This window comes from Salvelinus fontinalis, chromosome 2 (genome assembly GCF_029448725.1).
Source record: "Salvelinus fontinalis isolate EN_2023a chromosome 2, ASM2944872v1, whole genome shotgun sequence".
In the NCBI taxonomy this organism is placed as follows: Eukaryota; Metazoa; Chordata; class Actinopteri; order Salmoniformes; family Salmonidae; genus Salvelinus; species Salvelinus fontinalis.
In genome coordinates, this window is record NC_074666.1 from 20,700,008 (window position 1) to 20,716,840 (window position 16,833).

Sequence of the window (16,833 nt, forward strand, 5' to 3'; positions counted from 1 at the left end):
GAGCCATGAAACCAATAATCGTAACTCACTACACGTGAAAATAATTTAATGCAATTATGTACAAGTTCAATAACAGCTTGAATATTTAAAAAAATGTTGATAAACACTAAAGTTATTATAATCAAGAATTTGGACAGTCACTTCTAAATAAAACATGTTGCCCCTAAAAATAAGCTAAGTGAAGGCATCCCTGCAAACATATCAAGTTTTCAGTTATTGATAGAGGACTGTTACAGGGGAATGTCACAGAATTTCCTATAATCCATAAACAGTGACCATTCTTGAGTGGTCCATTGGGTCCTCAGAAGACCGGGGAGTTGGATATATCTAAATTATTTCCGTTCTGATTGGGTGGGATCAAATCCTCCTCGGTCTCTGACCCACTGACTGACAAAGACTCCTCAGTCTCCTCCAGCATGCCTTTCCTCCTCTTGGGCACCTCAGATGATTCACGAAGGGGACGTTTTCTCCAGGATGTACCTCCGCCTCTCCCAAGCCTCCCCTTCCGGGCTTTAGGGAGTGTATGACTCAGGATCAAAGGCAGTGTTGTGGCGATGTCTATGCCATGGTCAGTCCTGCAGCAGAACTCAGGCAATGGAAACCCCTGGAAGTTTAGAGCCTGCGTTTGGAGTAGAGATTCCCCAGGAAATAGTGTTTTGATGACCTCGCAGAGCAGCACATTCTCCTGGGGCTGTGCCGGGGTGGAGGCTCCATCTGCTGAGACTGGAAACACAAACGTAAATAAAATGTTTAATACACACAAGAATAAATCAAGACTGATTCATCAATAGAAACAAAGGTTATACTTTCTCTCAGCTCTTGTTTCCCATCATTGACCATCCTTCTTAGATCAGAAACGTCTGCAAGCAGCTTCTCGACCAATCGTTCACTCTCCTCCACTTTCTTACATGCCATCTGTGAAAAGAAATAAACAAATCCCAGGTGACACCATGTTTACCAATGGTTGTACTGTACAGTCTTTTGTACATGTTTTTTTTACATTTCTCTTGCCATCAATTCAAATTACCTTCAGTTCACCCTGCAAGGAGTTGTTCATGTCATTAATCTCATCCACCTCATGCAGAGATCCATCGGAGGAGAAGAATTTAGATCTACACAGGACAAAAAGTGTAAGACTAGTCATACAGGTACCAGACAAACACACATATTACATTTTTCAAAGTCAATAGTGCCCAGTGCTGAGGCCCAGTAGTAGTACCTGTGTTTCCTAACAGCATGGTTGTAGTTGACTGATGAACAAGATGCAGAGAGTCTCCAGTAGTCCTGCTCTTCCAACAAACCCAGGTTGCTGACCAAGACAGGAACACTGCAATACTGACTAATAATAATAACATTTAAAAAAGGGATTTCTTGAAAGGTGCTTTAAATCCAAGGACTGTACAGCAAGAGTAAAAAACAAAAACAAGGATAAAACTACAGTGTACAAGACATTAGGAATACCTGATGATGCCATTTTATTTGTATTTAACTAGGCAAGTAATTTAAGAACAAATTCTTATTTACAAGGAAGGCCAAAACCCTCCCCTAACCCGGACGATGCTGGGCCAATTGTGCGCAGCCCTATGTAGCTCCCGATAACGGCCGGTTGTGACAGCCTGGGAACGAACCAGGGTCTGTAGTGATGCCTCTAGCACTGCTGTGCCACCCAGGAGGCAAATAGACTGACCAGGTGAAAGCCATGATCCGTTATTGATGGCACTTGTTAAATCCACTTCTATCAGTGTAGATGAAGGGGAGGAGACACGTTAAAGATGGATTTTTTTTTGCCTTGAGACAATTGAGAAATGGATTGTGTATGTGTGCCATTCAGAGGGTGAATGGGCAAGACACAAGATTGAAGTGCCTTTGAACAGGGTATGGTAGTTTGTGCCAGTCGCAACAGTTTGAGTGTCAAGAACTGCAACACTGCTGGGTTTTCCTCACAACAATTTCCAGTGTGTATTAAGAATATTCCATCACCCAAAGGACATCCAGCCAACTATGTGAAGCATTGGAATCAACATGGGCCAGCATCTGTGGAACGCTTGACACCTTGTAGAGTCCATGCCCCGACTAATTGAGGTTGTTCCCGAGAGCAAAGGGGGTGCAACTCAATATTAGGAAGGTGTTCCAAATGTTTTGTACTCGGCGTAGAATACATTTTATTTTTTTAACTGCTTAAGCTAGAGCTGAGTAAGGGCTGAGCTAAGCAGAAAACCATACTGAACAGATCGGTTTTTAGTGAAGGCAGTGACAGACTACTCACAGTGCAACACCGTTTGATTCAAAACAGCGTGAAGGCCATCAAAATGTGAATGTACTGACCTGCCATGTGATCTGTAGACTGCATACTCCAGTTTGTGAGTGGAGCCTGATGTTGTGATCTCACTGGGTGTCAGTAGCAGAAAGATCAGCTCGTGATTCGAGAGTGCTCTCTTCAGGTTCTCGTGGACTACTTGCTCTCTGAAGGTAATTTGTTGATCTGTGTTTCTCCGCTGTTTATACCAACCAATCACATTCTCCTGGATAGGAAAGTCAAATAGAAGAAAGAGGGTGAATAAAAGTGTGCTTTGTTTGCTATCAAACAAGATAGGAAAGAAACGCAAACAACTTGCCTAATGGCACAGGATCCTTTACTTCCTGGACTTAGTTGCAATACCACCATCTGTGACATCAATATTAACACGCTATCTTCTTCCACTTACCTCCTTATAGTTGGATAAAATGTGCATTATTTCATCCTGGTTCACCTCCCCTATTCTATTATAGAAGCTAAGGGAGGTGGAGAGAAATAGATTTGTTTAAGTGACATGCTTCCAGAAATAATCTATGATAGTAAGTGATATACTGTTGAAATAGTTACACACACAGCTGAATCACAATTTTAAGAAACCTTTAGTCACTGCAGTTTACCTATTGAGCTTGCGACATGATATGTGTTTCTGAATGTCTGGAACAGAAAGCAGGGTGAGACAGTCAGTACACACCAAGATTATGTTATAAAATGTAGGTACACAGCTGATGACTCACTTATTGTATGCTCAAACTGTATGTTGTCGATTTGAGAGTCAGTGATGTTGCTTCGCTCTTCAGCTTTGGTCTCCCCGAGAATGAGACCTTCCTGCAAAATGTTATGAGGTAACGTTACATACATGTGTACGGTCAGTTTAATAAAATAACTAGTATCTGAATGAGTAAGCTATTTGGTCAGACGTATCTGTTGTGGTGTTAGCCAACTAGCTAACGTAGCTAGTTAGCTAGCGATCTAGCCAACTACTTACCACATCAGAATCACTGTTCAAGTGCTGAAACATCAATGAACCAAGAACAAATCCGGAGACGCGAATATAAGAGTTTGAATCCTCCATGCTTCTTTTTGTCAGAAAGACAACATCAAAAGTGTTACCACACAAACATAAGGAGTAACCCAGACACGTCACAGGGGCTATAAAGCTGAAGCATCCGTTTAGAACGTTTTCTCGCCACCAAATATGGTAGTGAGAGGAAGTTCAGTCGCGGGTAGCGGGAGAGGATGTAACTACGTGAAACTGGACTGACATTCTGCTAATTTTATCATCGATGAAACATCTGATCTCCAATACATTGTTCTGTTCCCAAAACGAAAATATGTTACGAACACAGTGCACTAAGTTGAATAGACTTGACGCTTTGCCAAAGTTTTAAAAATGGCGTTGTTTAGAAGGAGTGCAATGTCGAATTGCGTTAATGCACACGCGCATTTCATAGAGAAGACGTTCCCTAACTGAAATATGCAAATATATGCCAATAGGATCTCGCTAGCTCGTGCTTAGCTTTGCCCACCTCCTTGCTTGTTCTGCCCACTATGCTTAATTTCCTTCCACTGTAAACGTCACAGATAAACTATCTCGGGTTAGTTATAAATATATTTGGTGTTACGATTGCGTAAAAACAGCGCTACCTGCAATGGCAGGCGCATCACTTTTTCTGCGCAGCTGAATATGCACGAAAGCTGAACTTTTTTCGAGCAACTCGCCAGTGCGGGGAGTAGTTTTATTATTTCCACTAGTTACCACAGCCATAAAGTCAAAATGGCTATATCGTAAAAATTCATGTAAAAAAATGCTTTTGGTCTTAATTTATGGTTAGGGTTAGGCATAAGGTTAGCTGTTTGGTTAATGTTAGAGTTCGGTTTAAAATCACTTTTTTAGGAAGATACAGTGGTGTAAATTACTTAAGTAAAAACACTTGAAAGTACTACCTAAGTCGTTTTTTTTGTGTATCTGTACTTAAGTTTACTATTTATGTTTGACTACTTTTACTTTTACATTACTACATTCCTAAATACAAGTATGCAGTTTTTACTCCATACATTTTCCATTACACCCAAAAGTACATTTTGAATGGTTAGCAGGACAGGACAATTGTCTAATTCACACACGTATCAACAACCCTGGTCAACCCTACTGCCTCTGATCTGGCGGACTCACTAACACAAATGCTTAGTTTGTAAATTATGTGTTGGAGAGTGCTCCTGGCTATGCGTAAATTTAAAAAAAAAGAAAAAAAAGAAATCTATGCCATCTGGTTTGCTTTATATAAGGAATTTGAAATGTATTTATACTTTTACTTAAGTATATTTTAGCAATGACATTTACTTTTAATACTTAAGTATATTTAAAACCAAATACTTTTAGACTTTTACGCAAGTATTATTTTACTGGGTGACTTTCAATGTTACTTGAGTTATTTTCTATTAAGGTATCTTTACTTTTACTCAAGTATGAAAATGGGGTATTTTCTTCACCACTGAGAAGATGCATTGTCTTGTAGAAATAGGCGCGGTTTATGACTTTGTGAATGTGGTAACTAGTGACGTCCTGGTTTTATTTTTACAGCAGATCTTGTGCACTGTCCTGTTGCTGACTACACTGTTGGGTTGCAACCTGCAACCACTACCGCTACAGCGAGGTACAGAAGAATGGAAAACTCGCTAAAACAACGAAGAGGTCTTCAGATTACTATTTCTCTTTAATACATTTGGAAACATTTCATGTTCTGCAGTCAAACTCGGATATGGTAGACTCAATAATGTAAGCTATTTCTAGTGGTTCTCTTCTCGGCTATTTCGGCTATTTCGGTGTTCATATCCCGTTTCAGATCCTGTTTACCTAGCTAACTTTACATAGCTAACTACCTAGCTAGGCCCAAGTCAAAAATATGAATTCAGTCTCCTCTATTATAACAACAAAATATAATGCTTATTTGGAATGAATAGCTAATAAACGTTATGTCTCTCTTCTGTAGATAACTTGAACCCTATGTGCCATACCAGTGGATGACAGATCTCTGTGAGGTAGGGATGGATGACCTGTGGAGTGTAACGACTTTGTTGCTGCAGGTGTGGTTCTCCGTGATGATTGGGCTCATCATGATACCTGCTATGTTTGGCCTCTCCCTGGGGGTCACTTCGGTCTACATTCAGATTCTGGTCAAGATATTGGAGGTAACTGCTGGAGGTTCTGGAAGAGCTCAAATTCTGAAATTTCGGGATAGCTCACTATTTCTTATTTTATTCTGAAACATTTTATTGAAGCAGAACTTCATATAGCATTTAATAAAGAACTGTTATTCTGTTTGCGAACAGATGATTTATGAAAAGATACATATTTTTTGTATAAATGCATTAATCGGATATTAATGGATTTATATTCACTACTATATGTAGGATTTTGTGCTCTGTATACTGTATTCATGTTGCCCCCTGATCCCTTAGAACAGACGGACATAGTTAATGTTCAATGCGGGAAACGCGGGGCAGTTGGGCAAGATGCAGTATGTAGAAAGCATTGTGTGTGAGGTCAGCTGAAAATAACTTTGTTCTTTGGGCAGTGGGCCACCCTGCGGATCCAGAGAGGACACAGGGATCGACCCACTTTGCCAGTGCCTGCTCCGCTACCCAATGGTGAGTGACATTACACTCAGTACCCATCGATGAATGAGTTCATGCTGAGGTCTGGAGGGACCCTGTTTGTGTAACTTATTGTGGATGACTATCAAACTGTAGCCTAATCTTTATTTTATTCATTAACTTTTGTACTAAGCAATTGTTTTCTATTGTTCCTTCACTATGCTGAATGATACCATTTGAATCAATACTCTTTAGTTTGTATTTGCCCCTAACTGAAATGTGAATAGCCTTGTGATAATTATTAGACTAATTACACAGTAATAAGGTAATTATACATCCAGTAAGTTGAGTTGAGTTCTGATGGTCTATAGGAGGAGTATATGAATTCAGCAGAACTGCATTTCCAACATCCCATTGGAATATGGAGTCCTTGGTTCTGCTCTTAGAGCATATTGTTCTGTAGTATGAAGGGTTGAATTCAGCTCTTATCTGGAAGGAGTAGAGTAGACCCTGTACATGTGACTGTGTGTCGGTGTGGTGGCATATGATTGGTCAGCTTATGATTGGTCAGCTCAGCTGATGTGGGGTTGCGGAGTGGTCATCACGAGCTTCTATACCCACAATATCATAAATAAAGTCTGCCCATTTCTACAATTTATCTTCTTAAAAGTATATTTTAAAAGTAACCCTAACCTTAACCACACCGCTAACCTTACGCCTAACCCTAACCTTAAATTAAGACCAAAAAGCATTTTTTTGTAGCCAAGTTTTACTTTGTGGCTATGGAATCTGACTTTGGGGATATGGAAGCTAGTGGAAACCGTGCAGAGTGGAGCAGCCGTGTCCCACTCTGATGATGCAATAGAGGATTGCATAACTTCAAGCAGAAAACTGAATCTGTGTGTAGCTTAACCCTCAACCCATGCTGTGAAATACTGTATGCCCCCTTCATCTTCTCTTCCTGGAAATATACTGTACAACGTTTGAAAGACGTCACATCACCGTCTTCAGTGGAGCTATGTTGAGTTAAATTTGCTATTTATTAGACATGTATATCATATTCTATTTTGAACTGCCTTGAAGATTCCAGAAGATCGGATTTATACTGGGGACTTTTTGTGGTGTCTCTATAAGTTGTCTATCTGCAATCCTACCTTATGTTGTTGAATTAACACTCAATCATCTTTTGATCACAGAAACATTGGTATTCTAAATCAGGGTTGACAGGAAACTTAAAAAAGGACAGTTTTTTTGTATGGAAGGACAACAAGGTAAAGTCAATGCAATGTTATTATGCAATAAGATTTAGCAAACCATTCAGCAGCAGAGATGACAAAACCCACCATGCTTTTGTCTAAAACTCTTCTTCTGTGAACATAATACTGAAGCATATATAACTGTATAATCATGACACAAGCAAATTGTTAACCAGTAAGTTATTAGAAAAGTATTCACGTTTTACTGGAACGGTAAAATACAGTACATCAATGCTGAGTACAGAGAAAAGAAATGCAAGCTCAGTGCTCTCAGTGGTACCTGGTACAGATAGGCTAGGCCACAACAGTCCCCCCATCGCATTCCTCATCTGCATTTCCTTCTCTGGGATCTCTTTATACCAATAGAGGAAGATCATAGATAGATACAGTGCCTTAATTAGTAGGTGTATATTTTACTCTTTACATACAATCCTTCTTATACATCCCTCACTCTACAGGCGTATCCATCATATTTAATGTCCTACATCTGAAAATCTCTGACTATGCTACCCACTGAGTGATTTATCTGTGCTGTTCCTCTCTTCTCTTCCCAGGACTCATCCAGAGGGAGGGTGGCTCTATGGAACACGAGATGGGGGAGCTGCGTCGGTATCGTACCCAGTCCATATCGAGGGGAGAGTTTGCGCTGAGCGACTCATTCTACTTCTACAGAAAGGGCCTGGAGAGCATCGTGGATGACCAAGTGACTCAGCGCTTCTCCTCTGAGGAGCTGGTCTCCTGGAACCTCCTGACCCGCACCAACCACAACTTTCACTACATCAGCCTGCGCCTCACCGTCATCTGGGGCCTGGGCGTGATCATACGTTACTGCGTGCTTTTCCCTCTCAGGTGGGTCTGACCACACCTCCCCTTAACTCTATCCATCTCAGACCAATCAACAGTCCATTTGTTCAGTTCAGGTTCTGTCAACTGATGTGGATTTATTGGATAGAGTGCAATTATTACTAATAATATTATTATTATTAAACACAATTTTAATGTTATTTTATTTTTTACATTTGTTTTGATCGTTCTTTCAGGATAACCCTGGCAATCATAGGGTTGAGCTGGCTGGTGATCGGGACAAGTTTGGTGGGGTTTCTACCTAACAGGAGGTAACGATGTACACAACAAAGGTTTTAAAGAATGTTTTAGAACTTTCATAAACTGTGGTGATAGGAACATTGAATGTTTCTATCTCTTATAACAGCTAGCTAGCTCGAGAGTTGATATACAGCTTGAGAGAATAGAATTTCCCTGGCTGTTACCGAACATTGCTCTTGTGTTCTAGAGTGAAGAACTGGCTCAGTGAGTTAGTCCATCTGATGTGCTACAGGATCTGTGCCAGAGGCCTCTCTGCCACCATCCAATACCACAACAAGTTAGTATACAGCCCAACCTACCTAAAATAAACATTTGGGAAGTAATATTAGTATCAATGTTTTCAATGTCATGATGTCATTGAAATAAATACTTATTTTTCACAGAAATAATAAACCACAAAAAGGAGGAATATGCGTAGCAAACCACACCTCACCTATTGACATTGTCATTTTGGCCAATGATGGATGCTACGCTATGGTGGGTAACATGAACATGGCTGTGTCAACATATCACTGATTTTTGATATCGTATACATCACTTTTGGTTCTCAGCAGACTAGAGTTGTCATGCTCACTGTGTCCGGGTTTATTCCCAGGTGGGTCAAAGTCACAGTGGGCTGATGGGGGTCATCCAGAGATCAATGGTGAGGTCCTGCCCCCATGTGTGGTTTGAGAGGTCGGAGATGAGAGACCGACATGCTGTTACCAGTAGGTGAGACAGCAAGTAAATGGGAAAAGATGGCAGGAGACGCATTTAGTATGTCTTTTTCATCTATACATTTACTCAGTTGTCTTCTGTGAAGTGAATAAATCGCTTGCCAATGTCGATTTATTGCTTGTATAACGATATACATTACCATTACTGCCACTCAATCATCTCATACATTGTATTGTTTTCATCGTGATTAGTTTTGTCCTGGTTATTAATCTCCCTCCATCCTCTTCTAGATTGAGGGCTCATGTTGCAGCGAAGAGCAATCTACCCATTTTGATTTTCCCAGAGGGTAAGTCTCTATACTTAATTGTAGTCTTTATACTTTATTGTAGTCCTTATACTATGATTTTATTGTAGTCTTTATATTAGGTGTCTCGTCCACCTTTATCTGCTGTCTGGAAGGTGTAGTTGGGGTCAATTCCATTTAATTTCAGTCAATCCATAAAGTCAACTCGTATACAATTTTTATGATAAAATGTCAGTCTACTTCCTGAATTGACTTGAATTGAAATGCAATTGACTCCAATGCTCCTGGAAGTTTGTGGTTGTGGTGGTCTCGTGACCTTTTTATCTCCTGCAGGAACCTGCATCAACAACACATCGGTCATGATGTTCAAGAAGGGAAGCTTTGAGATTGGAGGGACAATATACCCAGTTGCAATCAAGGTACTCTGCAGTCTTCAGTAAATTGTCCATTGTCTGAATCTCTGAAATGCCTCTCTTGTGTTCTAACCCTGGCTCTGTCATCAATCAGCAGTTACTGTATGACATTAAACATTGTTACATATTGACCTTCACTCGTTATGTGTTGACTTTGTCGGCTATTGTTTTATTTCATTTCCATGTAAAAGCCTTTTGATCAGTGGAGGCTGAAGGGAGAACAGCTCATAATATTGTCCGGAACGGAGCAAATGGAATGGCATCAAACACCTGGAAACCATTCCACTAATTCCGCTTCAGTCATTCACCACGAGCCCATTCTCCCCAATTAAGGTGCCACCAACCTCCTGTGCTTTTGATTAATATACATTTGGATCTCCTTCCCTGTTAGTATGACCCACGCTTTGGAGATGCCTTCTGGAACAGTGCCAAGTACAACATGGTGAGCTACCTACTGAGAATGATGACCAGCTGGGCCATCGTGGTCAATGTGTGGTACCTGCCCCCAATGACCAGACAGGTAGGGTGTCACAGTCTATATACGGTATTACTGCTACTCCCTCCCATGACCAACCTGTCAGACCTTATGTTGTGTTTTATTCCCAAACCTTCATAGAGTGCACACTCCTCTTACCCCCAGGACCATAGACTCCTCTTTATATATATATTTTTTAAATCATATCCTTCTTCATTACCGCTTTGAATAGGAAGGGGAAGATGCTACCAAGTTTGCCAACCGAGTGAAGTCTGCTATCGCACATCAGGGAGGGCTGTTGGACATGGCGTGGTAAGGAAGCCCTCAGCAAACTTTCTTTTTCACTGCTTTATTCTCACTAAAGATCCCTTAAAACATGTCATTCTATCATAATAGAGTTCTCTGATCAAAAGAAAATGTGCTGGGAACTAGAGGTCGACCGATTAATCGGAATGGCCGATTAATTAGGGCCGATTTCAAGTTTTCATAACAATCGAAAATCTGTATTTTTGGTCGCCGATTTAATTTATTTTTATATATATATACCTTTATGTAAATAGGCAAGTCAGTTAAGAACACATTCTTATTTTCAATGACGACCTAGGAACGAACGGTGGGTTAATTGCCTTGTTCAGGGGCAGAACGACAGATTTTCACCTTGTCAGCTCGGGGGACCCAATCTTGCAACCTTACAGTTAACTAGTCCAACGCAATAACGACCTGCCTCTCTCTCGTTGCACTCCATAAGTTACGGGAATGCAGTAAGCCAAGGTAAGTTGCTAGCTAGCATTAAACTTATCTTATAAAAAACAATCAATCATAACCACTAGTTAACTACACATGGATGATGATATTACTAGATATTATCTAGCGTGTCCTGCGTTGCATATAATCTGACTGAGCATACAAGTATCTAAGTATCTGACTGAGCGGTGGTAGGCAGAAGCAGGAGTGTAAACATTCATTCAAACAGCACTTTCGTGCGTTTTGCCAGCAGCTCTTCGTTGTGCGTCAAGCATTGCGCTGTTTATGACTTCAAGCCTATCAACTCCCGAGATGAGGCTGGTGTAACCGAAGTGAAATGGCTAGCTAGTTAGCGCGCGCTAATAGTGTTTCAAACGTCACTCGCTCTGAGCCTTCTAGTAGTTGTTCCCCTTGCTCTGCATGGGTAACACTGCTTCGATGGTGGCTGTTTTCGTTGTGTTGCTGGTTCGAGCCCAGGGAGGAGCGAGGAGAGGGACGGAAGCTATACTGTTACACTTGCAATACTAAAGTACCTATAAGAACATCCAATAGTCAAAGGTTAATGAAATACAAATGGTATAGAGGGAAATAGTCCTATAATTCCTATAATAACTACAACCTAAAACTTCCTACCTGGGAATATTGAAGACTCGTGTTAAAAGGAACCACCAGTTTTCATATGTTCTCATGTTCTGAGCAAGGAACTGAAACGTTAGCTTTCTTACATAGCACATATTGCACTTTTACTTTCTTCTCCAACACTTTGTTTTTGCATTATTTAAACCAAATTGAACATGTTTCATTATTTACTTGAGGCTAAATTGATTTTATTGATGTATTATATTAAGTTAAAATAAGTGTTCATTCAGTATTGTTGTAATTGTCATTATTACAAACCAAAATAAAAAAATCGGCTGATTAATCGGTATCGGCTTTATTGGTCCTCCAATAATCGGTATCGGCGTTGAAAAATCATAATCGGTCGACCTCTACTGTTAATCATACTGTTCTATAATAATGTGTTACTAGTTACAAGCTGGAGACTCTTACCTCCCTCACTAGCTTTAAGCACCAGCTGTCAGAACAGCTCACAGATCACTGCACCTGTACATAGCTCATCTACAAATAGCCCATCTAATCTACCTCATCCCCCATACTGTATTTATTTATTTATCTTGCTCCTTTGCACCCCAGTATCTCAACTTGCACATTCATCCTCTGCAAATCCTACCATTCCAGTGTTTAATTGCTATATTGTAATTACTTTGCCACCATGGCCTATTTATTGCCTTACCTCTCTTATCCTACCTCATTTGCACATGCTGTATATAGATTTTCCTATTGTATTATTGATTGTATGTTTGTTTATTCCATGTGTAACTCTGTGTTGTTGTATGTGTCGAACTGCTTTGCTTTATCTTGGCCAGGTCGCAGTTGCAAATGAGAACTTGTTCTCAACTAGCCTACCTGGTTAAATAAAGGTGAAATAAAAAATAAAATAAACAAGTAGGCCGCAGCTAAAGTCTGAATTGCAGTACACAGCACATGAAAGTAAACATATCTCGAGGTGCTTAAAAAGCTAAACAAACGTCAATAAAAAAAAAATGAATGACATGAGTATAGGTCTAGACTACAATGTTCTGAGTAGGCTACTTCAATGTTCTGAGTAAGCTACTTCAATGTTCTGAGTAGCGTACTTCAAGTTCTGGGTAGGCTACTTCAAACCTCCAACAGATGGAGCGACAGTCAATAGCACAAGGCTTGAACAGAGGGAGGTGCATGTGGTCAACAGGGAGAGCTGAGCAGCCAAATCAGGTCGTCCGGGGGCAGGTACCTGAAGCTGGGTGTCTTGCCTTCCGCGTCTTCTCCGTGCTGTAGGACACTGCCGTTGGTTTTTTATCTTCCCATGCACTCACTCAGGATACAGTATACTCAACTTTGAAGGAATGCTCTTGAGCAATGAATTCCTCACTGCCAACTCAGCACTGCATTGTAGTCTTGGATCAAGGAGACCGTAGAAACATCCCAATGTAGGCCGACCGAATTCAAGTCAAAATAGCTGAAAAGCTGTTTTGCCGTTCATTCTCGGGCAGGAAAACAAGTAAGATTTAATCCAGACTAAATCTATATTCATTTGGCTATTCAAAAACAAAAATAAAAAAAACATACATTTATGAAATATTTACTAAATATACAGGATCTCTCTGCCAAGGCTGCCAAAAGGGCGCCATGGCAACTGTAGAATGTCTGTCTCTCTACAGGGATGGGAGCTTGAAGAGAGACAAGGTGAAAGAAGAATTTAAAGAGCATCAACAGAAGATGTACAGCAGTATGGTTGTGGGAAAGAAAGCTAGAACCTCACAAGAGCCTCACACAGAGAGCACCAAGAGTTAATGACATTGGAATTAACACTGGACAATCTCTGACAGTGGGCGATAACTTCAAAGTATTTTACAAACTACAATGCATACGGACTGGAGTAATTCCAAATCAATGGCCTTTGTTATTGAATACGGATTCATTATTATTGTGTGGTATCAGACTCTGATACGCAACATATAGTGTATCAGTTTTTAATGCATGAAATGCCTCTTTTTTTAAAGAATTGTTTTATAGAAACATAAACATATCAAACTTAACTGCAAGTAGTACTAATCTGTATGATATTAAATGATCTCTGATAATGTTACAGTAATACTACGTTTTCAGATTGCACTTAACTTAACATTATTCAAGAATGTGTTTACGTTGACACAGAGTTTGTACTGGTATTAGTATTCATTTGTGCAATTTTCCTTCTTATGTTACGTTATGCTCCTTACAATGCAACTCCTTACCCTAAATAGCCCCCTACAATATACACTGAGTGTACAAAACATTAAGGACATCTGCTCTTTCCATGACTTAGACTGAACAGGTGAATCCAGGTGAAAACTATGATCCCTTATTGATGTCACTTGTTAAATCCACTTCAAGCAGTGTAGATGAAGTGAAGAAGACAGGTTAAAGAAGCATTTTTAATCCTTGAGACAATTGAGACATGGAATGTGTATGTATGCCATTCAAAGGGTGAATGGGCAAGACAAAATATTTAAGTGCCTTTGAACAGGGTATGGTAGTAGGTGCCAGGTGCACCGGTTTGTGTCAAGAACTATGACGCTGCTGGGTTTTTCAACAGTTTCCCGTGTGTATTAAGAATGGTCCACCACCATAGGGACATCCAGCTAACTTGACACAACTGTGGGAAGCATTGGAGTCAACATGGGCCAGCATCCCTGTGGAACGCTTTTGACATCCTGTAGAGTCCATGCCCCGACAAATTGAGGCTGTTCTGAGGGCAAAAGGGGTGGAGTGGGGGGGACACAACTCAATAATAGGAAGGTGTCCATAATGTTTCTTCACTCAGTGTATACTGTTCACCCATGGTCATGTTTGAAGGTGTTTTGATCAAAGTCCAAAACAAAGACTGGGGGTTTATTGTTAATTATTTACATAATTTAAATGTTATGAAATCTACATTTTGGCCTGGTCCAGAAACAACCACTTGCCCTGCTCTAACCCTTAGCCACTTATGCAGATCTGAGAGGGTAGATGTATAAAGAATATGGAGATGCCTATTTGACATTTCCATGTTAGTCATTTAGCAGATGCTCTTATCCAGAGCGACTTACAGGAGCAGTTAAGGTTAAGTGCCTTGCTCAAGCGCACATCGACAGATTTTTCACATATTCGGCTCGGTTACTGGCCAAACGCTTTTAATCGCTGAGCTACCTGCTGCCTACAGAGGCTAATTAGAGGTTGTCTCTGGACCTATACTGAACAAAAATATAAACGCAACATGTAAAGTGTTTATACAGTGTTTCATGAGCTGAAATAAAATATTCCAGAAATATTCCATAAATACATGAAGCTTATTTCTCTCAAATTTTGTGCACATATTTGTTTACATTCCCGTTAGTGAGCATTTCTGCTGACAGTTGTGGCATATCAAGAAGCTGATTAATCAGCATTATCATTATACAGGTGCACCTTGTGCTGGGGACAATAAAAGGCCACTCTAAAATGTGTAGTTTTGTCAACCAACACAATGCCACAGATGTATGAAGTTTTTAAGGAGCATGCAATTGGCACACCGACTGCAGGAATGTTCACCTGAGCTGTTGCCAGATAATGTAATGTTAATTTCTCTACCATAAGCCGTCTCTAACGTCATTTTAGAGAATTTGGCAGTACGTCCAACCGGCCTCACAACTACAGACCACATATATGGAGTCTTGTGGGTAAGCGGTTTGCTGATGTCACGTTGTGAACAGAGTGCCCCATCGTGGCGGTGAGGTTATGGTATGGGCAGGCATAAGCTACAGACAATGAACACAATTGCATTTTATCAATGACAATTTGAATGCACAGTGATACCGTGACAAGATCCTAAGGCCCATTGTTGTGCCATTCATCCGCCACCATCACCTCATGTTTCAGCGTTGTAATGCACAGCCTTATGTCGCAAGGATCTGTACACAATTCCTAGAAGCTGAAACCTTCCCAGTTCTTTCATTGCCTGCATACTCACCAGACATGTCACCCATTGAGCATGTTTGGGATGCTCTGGATCGATGCGTACGACAGCGTGTTCCAGTTCCCGCCAATATCCAGCAACTTCGCACCGCCATTGAAGAGGAATGGGACAACATTCAACAGGCCACAATTAACAGCCTGATCAACTCTATGCAAAGGAGATGTGTCGCGCTGCACTGACTGGTTTTCTGATCCACACTCCTACTTTTTAAAAAAGATATCTGTGACCAACAGATGCATATCTATATTTTCCAATCATATGAAATCCATAGATTAGTGCCTAATGAACTTATTTAAATTGACTGATTTCATTATATGAATTGTAACTCAGTGAAATTGTTCAAATTGTTGCATGTTACATTTGTAATTTTGTTTAGTAGTTTTCAAATTCTGCTTGTACTGTCGTAAATGAAACACTAGGAGTCAGTGTTTGCAAACAAATAACAATCATGTCACCAACTTACGGTCAACGATCAGACGGATCCACTCACACAAAAATATCTCACTACCTTGACTAAATATCAACACCTCATTTACAATCCAAAAGTTTCAATATAAGAAAGAAAGATATGCTATTAAGTTGAATAGTATGGGGTGTGGGGATAATGTTAGACGGTGGCTGATTAAAACTAGTTTACCATAAAGCTTTGGTTTTACTCATACAAAACACAAACAAACTATATTTGATTTAATTTATTTAAATGTATTTAAATTTATACAAATGTTATATAATGATGACCTAAATATTTACTAAATAAGCTGAGGTCTTGGTGTGTAAAAGTAATACATTGCTGTTCTGTTACTTTGTGAAAGGATGATGGGAATGGTGGTTGACCGCGTGATAATATTACTTATTTTACTAATAGCCTGATACATATAACAATATGACACCTATCATCTAACCAGGTTCACTTTTTTGGGACAAGGTTTCTTGTCTGTGAGAACCTGTATGTGCCCTGTGAGTGAGTTAGGGAGGGGGGAAGAGAGAGTGAGGGGGTTAGATGATCCCAAATAAAAAGGCTGTACAGATAAAAGTGGGTAAGACATTTTTACTGTGCCGGTGCTTTAATAAAGAAAGCAGATACTGTGAAATAGCATGGAGTTATTCTTCCGCACACAGCGAGCTGGAGCCAGCTTAAATTTCACAGCCTCTCCTCCGTCGCAGACCCACACCGAGACCATCTCCCTGCACGGCTCAAGCACCCGGCTATAATAACAATCCCACAACTTAAATTGCTTGAACAGAAATGTTTGTTCTCTTCTAACAGGATTGTGAATTATTAATCGGATCTAAAGACGATTTTATAACCTGATTGTTGAGATGGGACTCTTGGCAAGTGATGCTGCACCACACCATTTACTGTGATGAATGTGTGTGCACATCTTTATATCCAAATTAATGTGATTCGGATAGA

The 16,833-nt window shown here is 40.2% G+C and overlaps 2 protein-coding genes across 7 annotated transcripts; one reads left to right on the top strand and one right to left on the bottom strand.

Moving 5' to 3' along the window:
- Window positions 1–29: 29 nt before the first annotated feature.
- Window positions 30–3,751, bottom strand: LOC129814000 (BRCA1-A complex subunit Abraxas 1). Its single transcript, XM_055866718.1, has 9 exons — window positions 3,282–3,751; window positions 3,031–3,121; window positions 2,914–2,950; window positions 2,706–2,772; window positions 2,326–2,522; window positions 1,220–1,339; window positions 1,028–1,112; window positions 807–915; window positions 30–723 (listed from the first exon to the last, which is right to left on the bottom strand). The coding sequence occupies exons 1-9, from the start codon at window positions 3,366–3,368 to the stop codon at window positions 302–304; spliced, it is 1,215 nt and encodes a 404-aa protein (XP_055722693.1). The 5' UTR covers window positions 3,369–3,751; the 3' UTR covers window positions 30–301.
- LOC129813952 (glycerol-3-phosphate acyltransferase 3-like) lies at window positions 3,049–14,735 on the top strand. 6 transcript variants are annotated; one of them, XM_055866626.1, is made up of 14 exons: window positions 3,049–3,138; window positions 4,878–5,072; window positions 5,287–5,485; window positions 5,872–5,944; window positions 7,701–7,995; window positions 8,187–8,261; window positions 8,438–8,527; window positions 8,634–8,727; window positions 8,846–8,961; window positions 9,198–9,253; window positions 9,545–9,630; window positions 10,016–10,144; window positions 10,332–10,411; window positions 13,105–14,735. In XM_055866626.1, exons 3-14 carry the CDS (start codon window positions 5,318–5,320, stop codon window positions 13,235–13,237), a joined length of 1,395 nt encoding a protein of 464 aa, XP_055722601.1. In that variant the 5' UTR covers window positions 3,049–3,138; window positions 4,878–5,072; window positions 5,287–5,317; the 3' UTR covers window positions 13,238–14,735. The 6 variants fall into 6 exon arrangements, with proteins under 6 accessions (XP_055722601.1, XP_055722617.1, XP_055722609.1 ...); XM_055866642.1 differs by having other exon boundaries at window positions 4,878–4,994; window positions 5,285–5,485; XM_055866634.1 differs by having other exon boundaries at window positions 4,878–4,988.
- The last annotated feature ends 2,098 nt before the right edge of the window (window positions 14,736–16,833 follow it).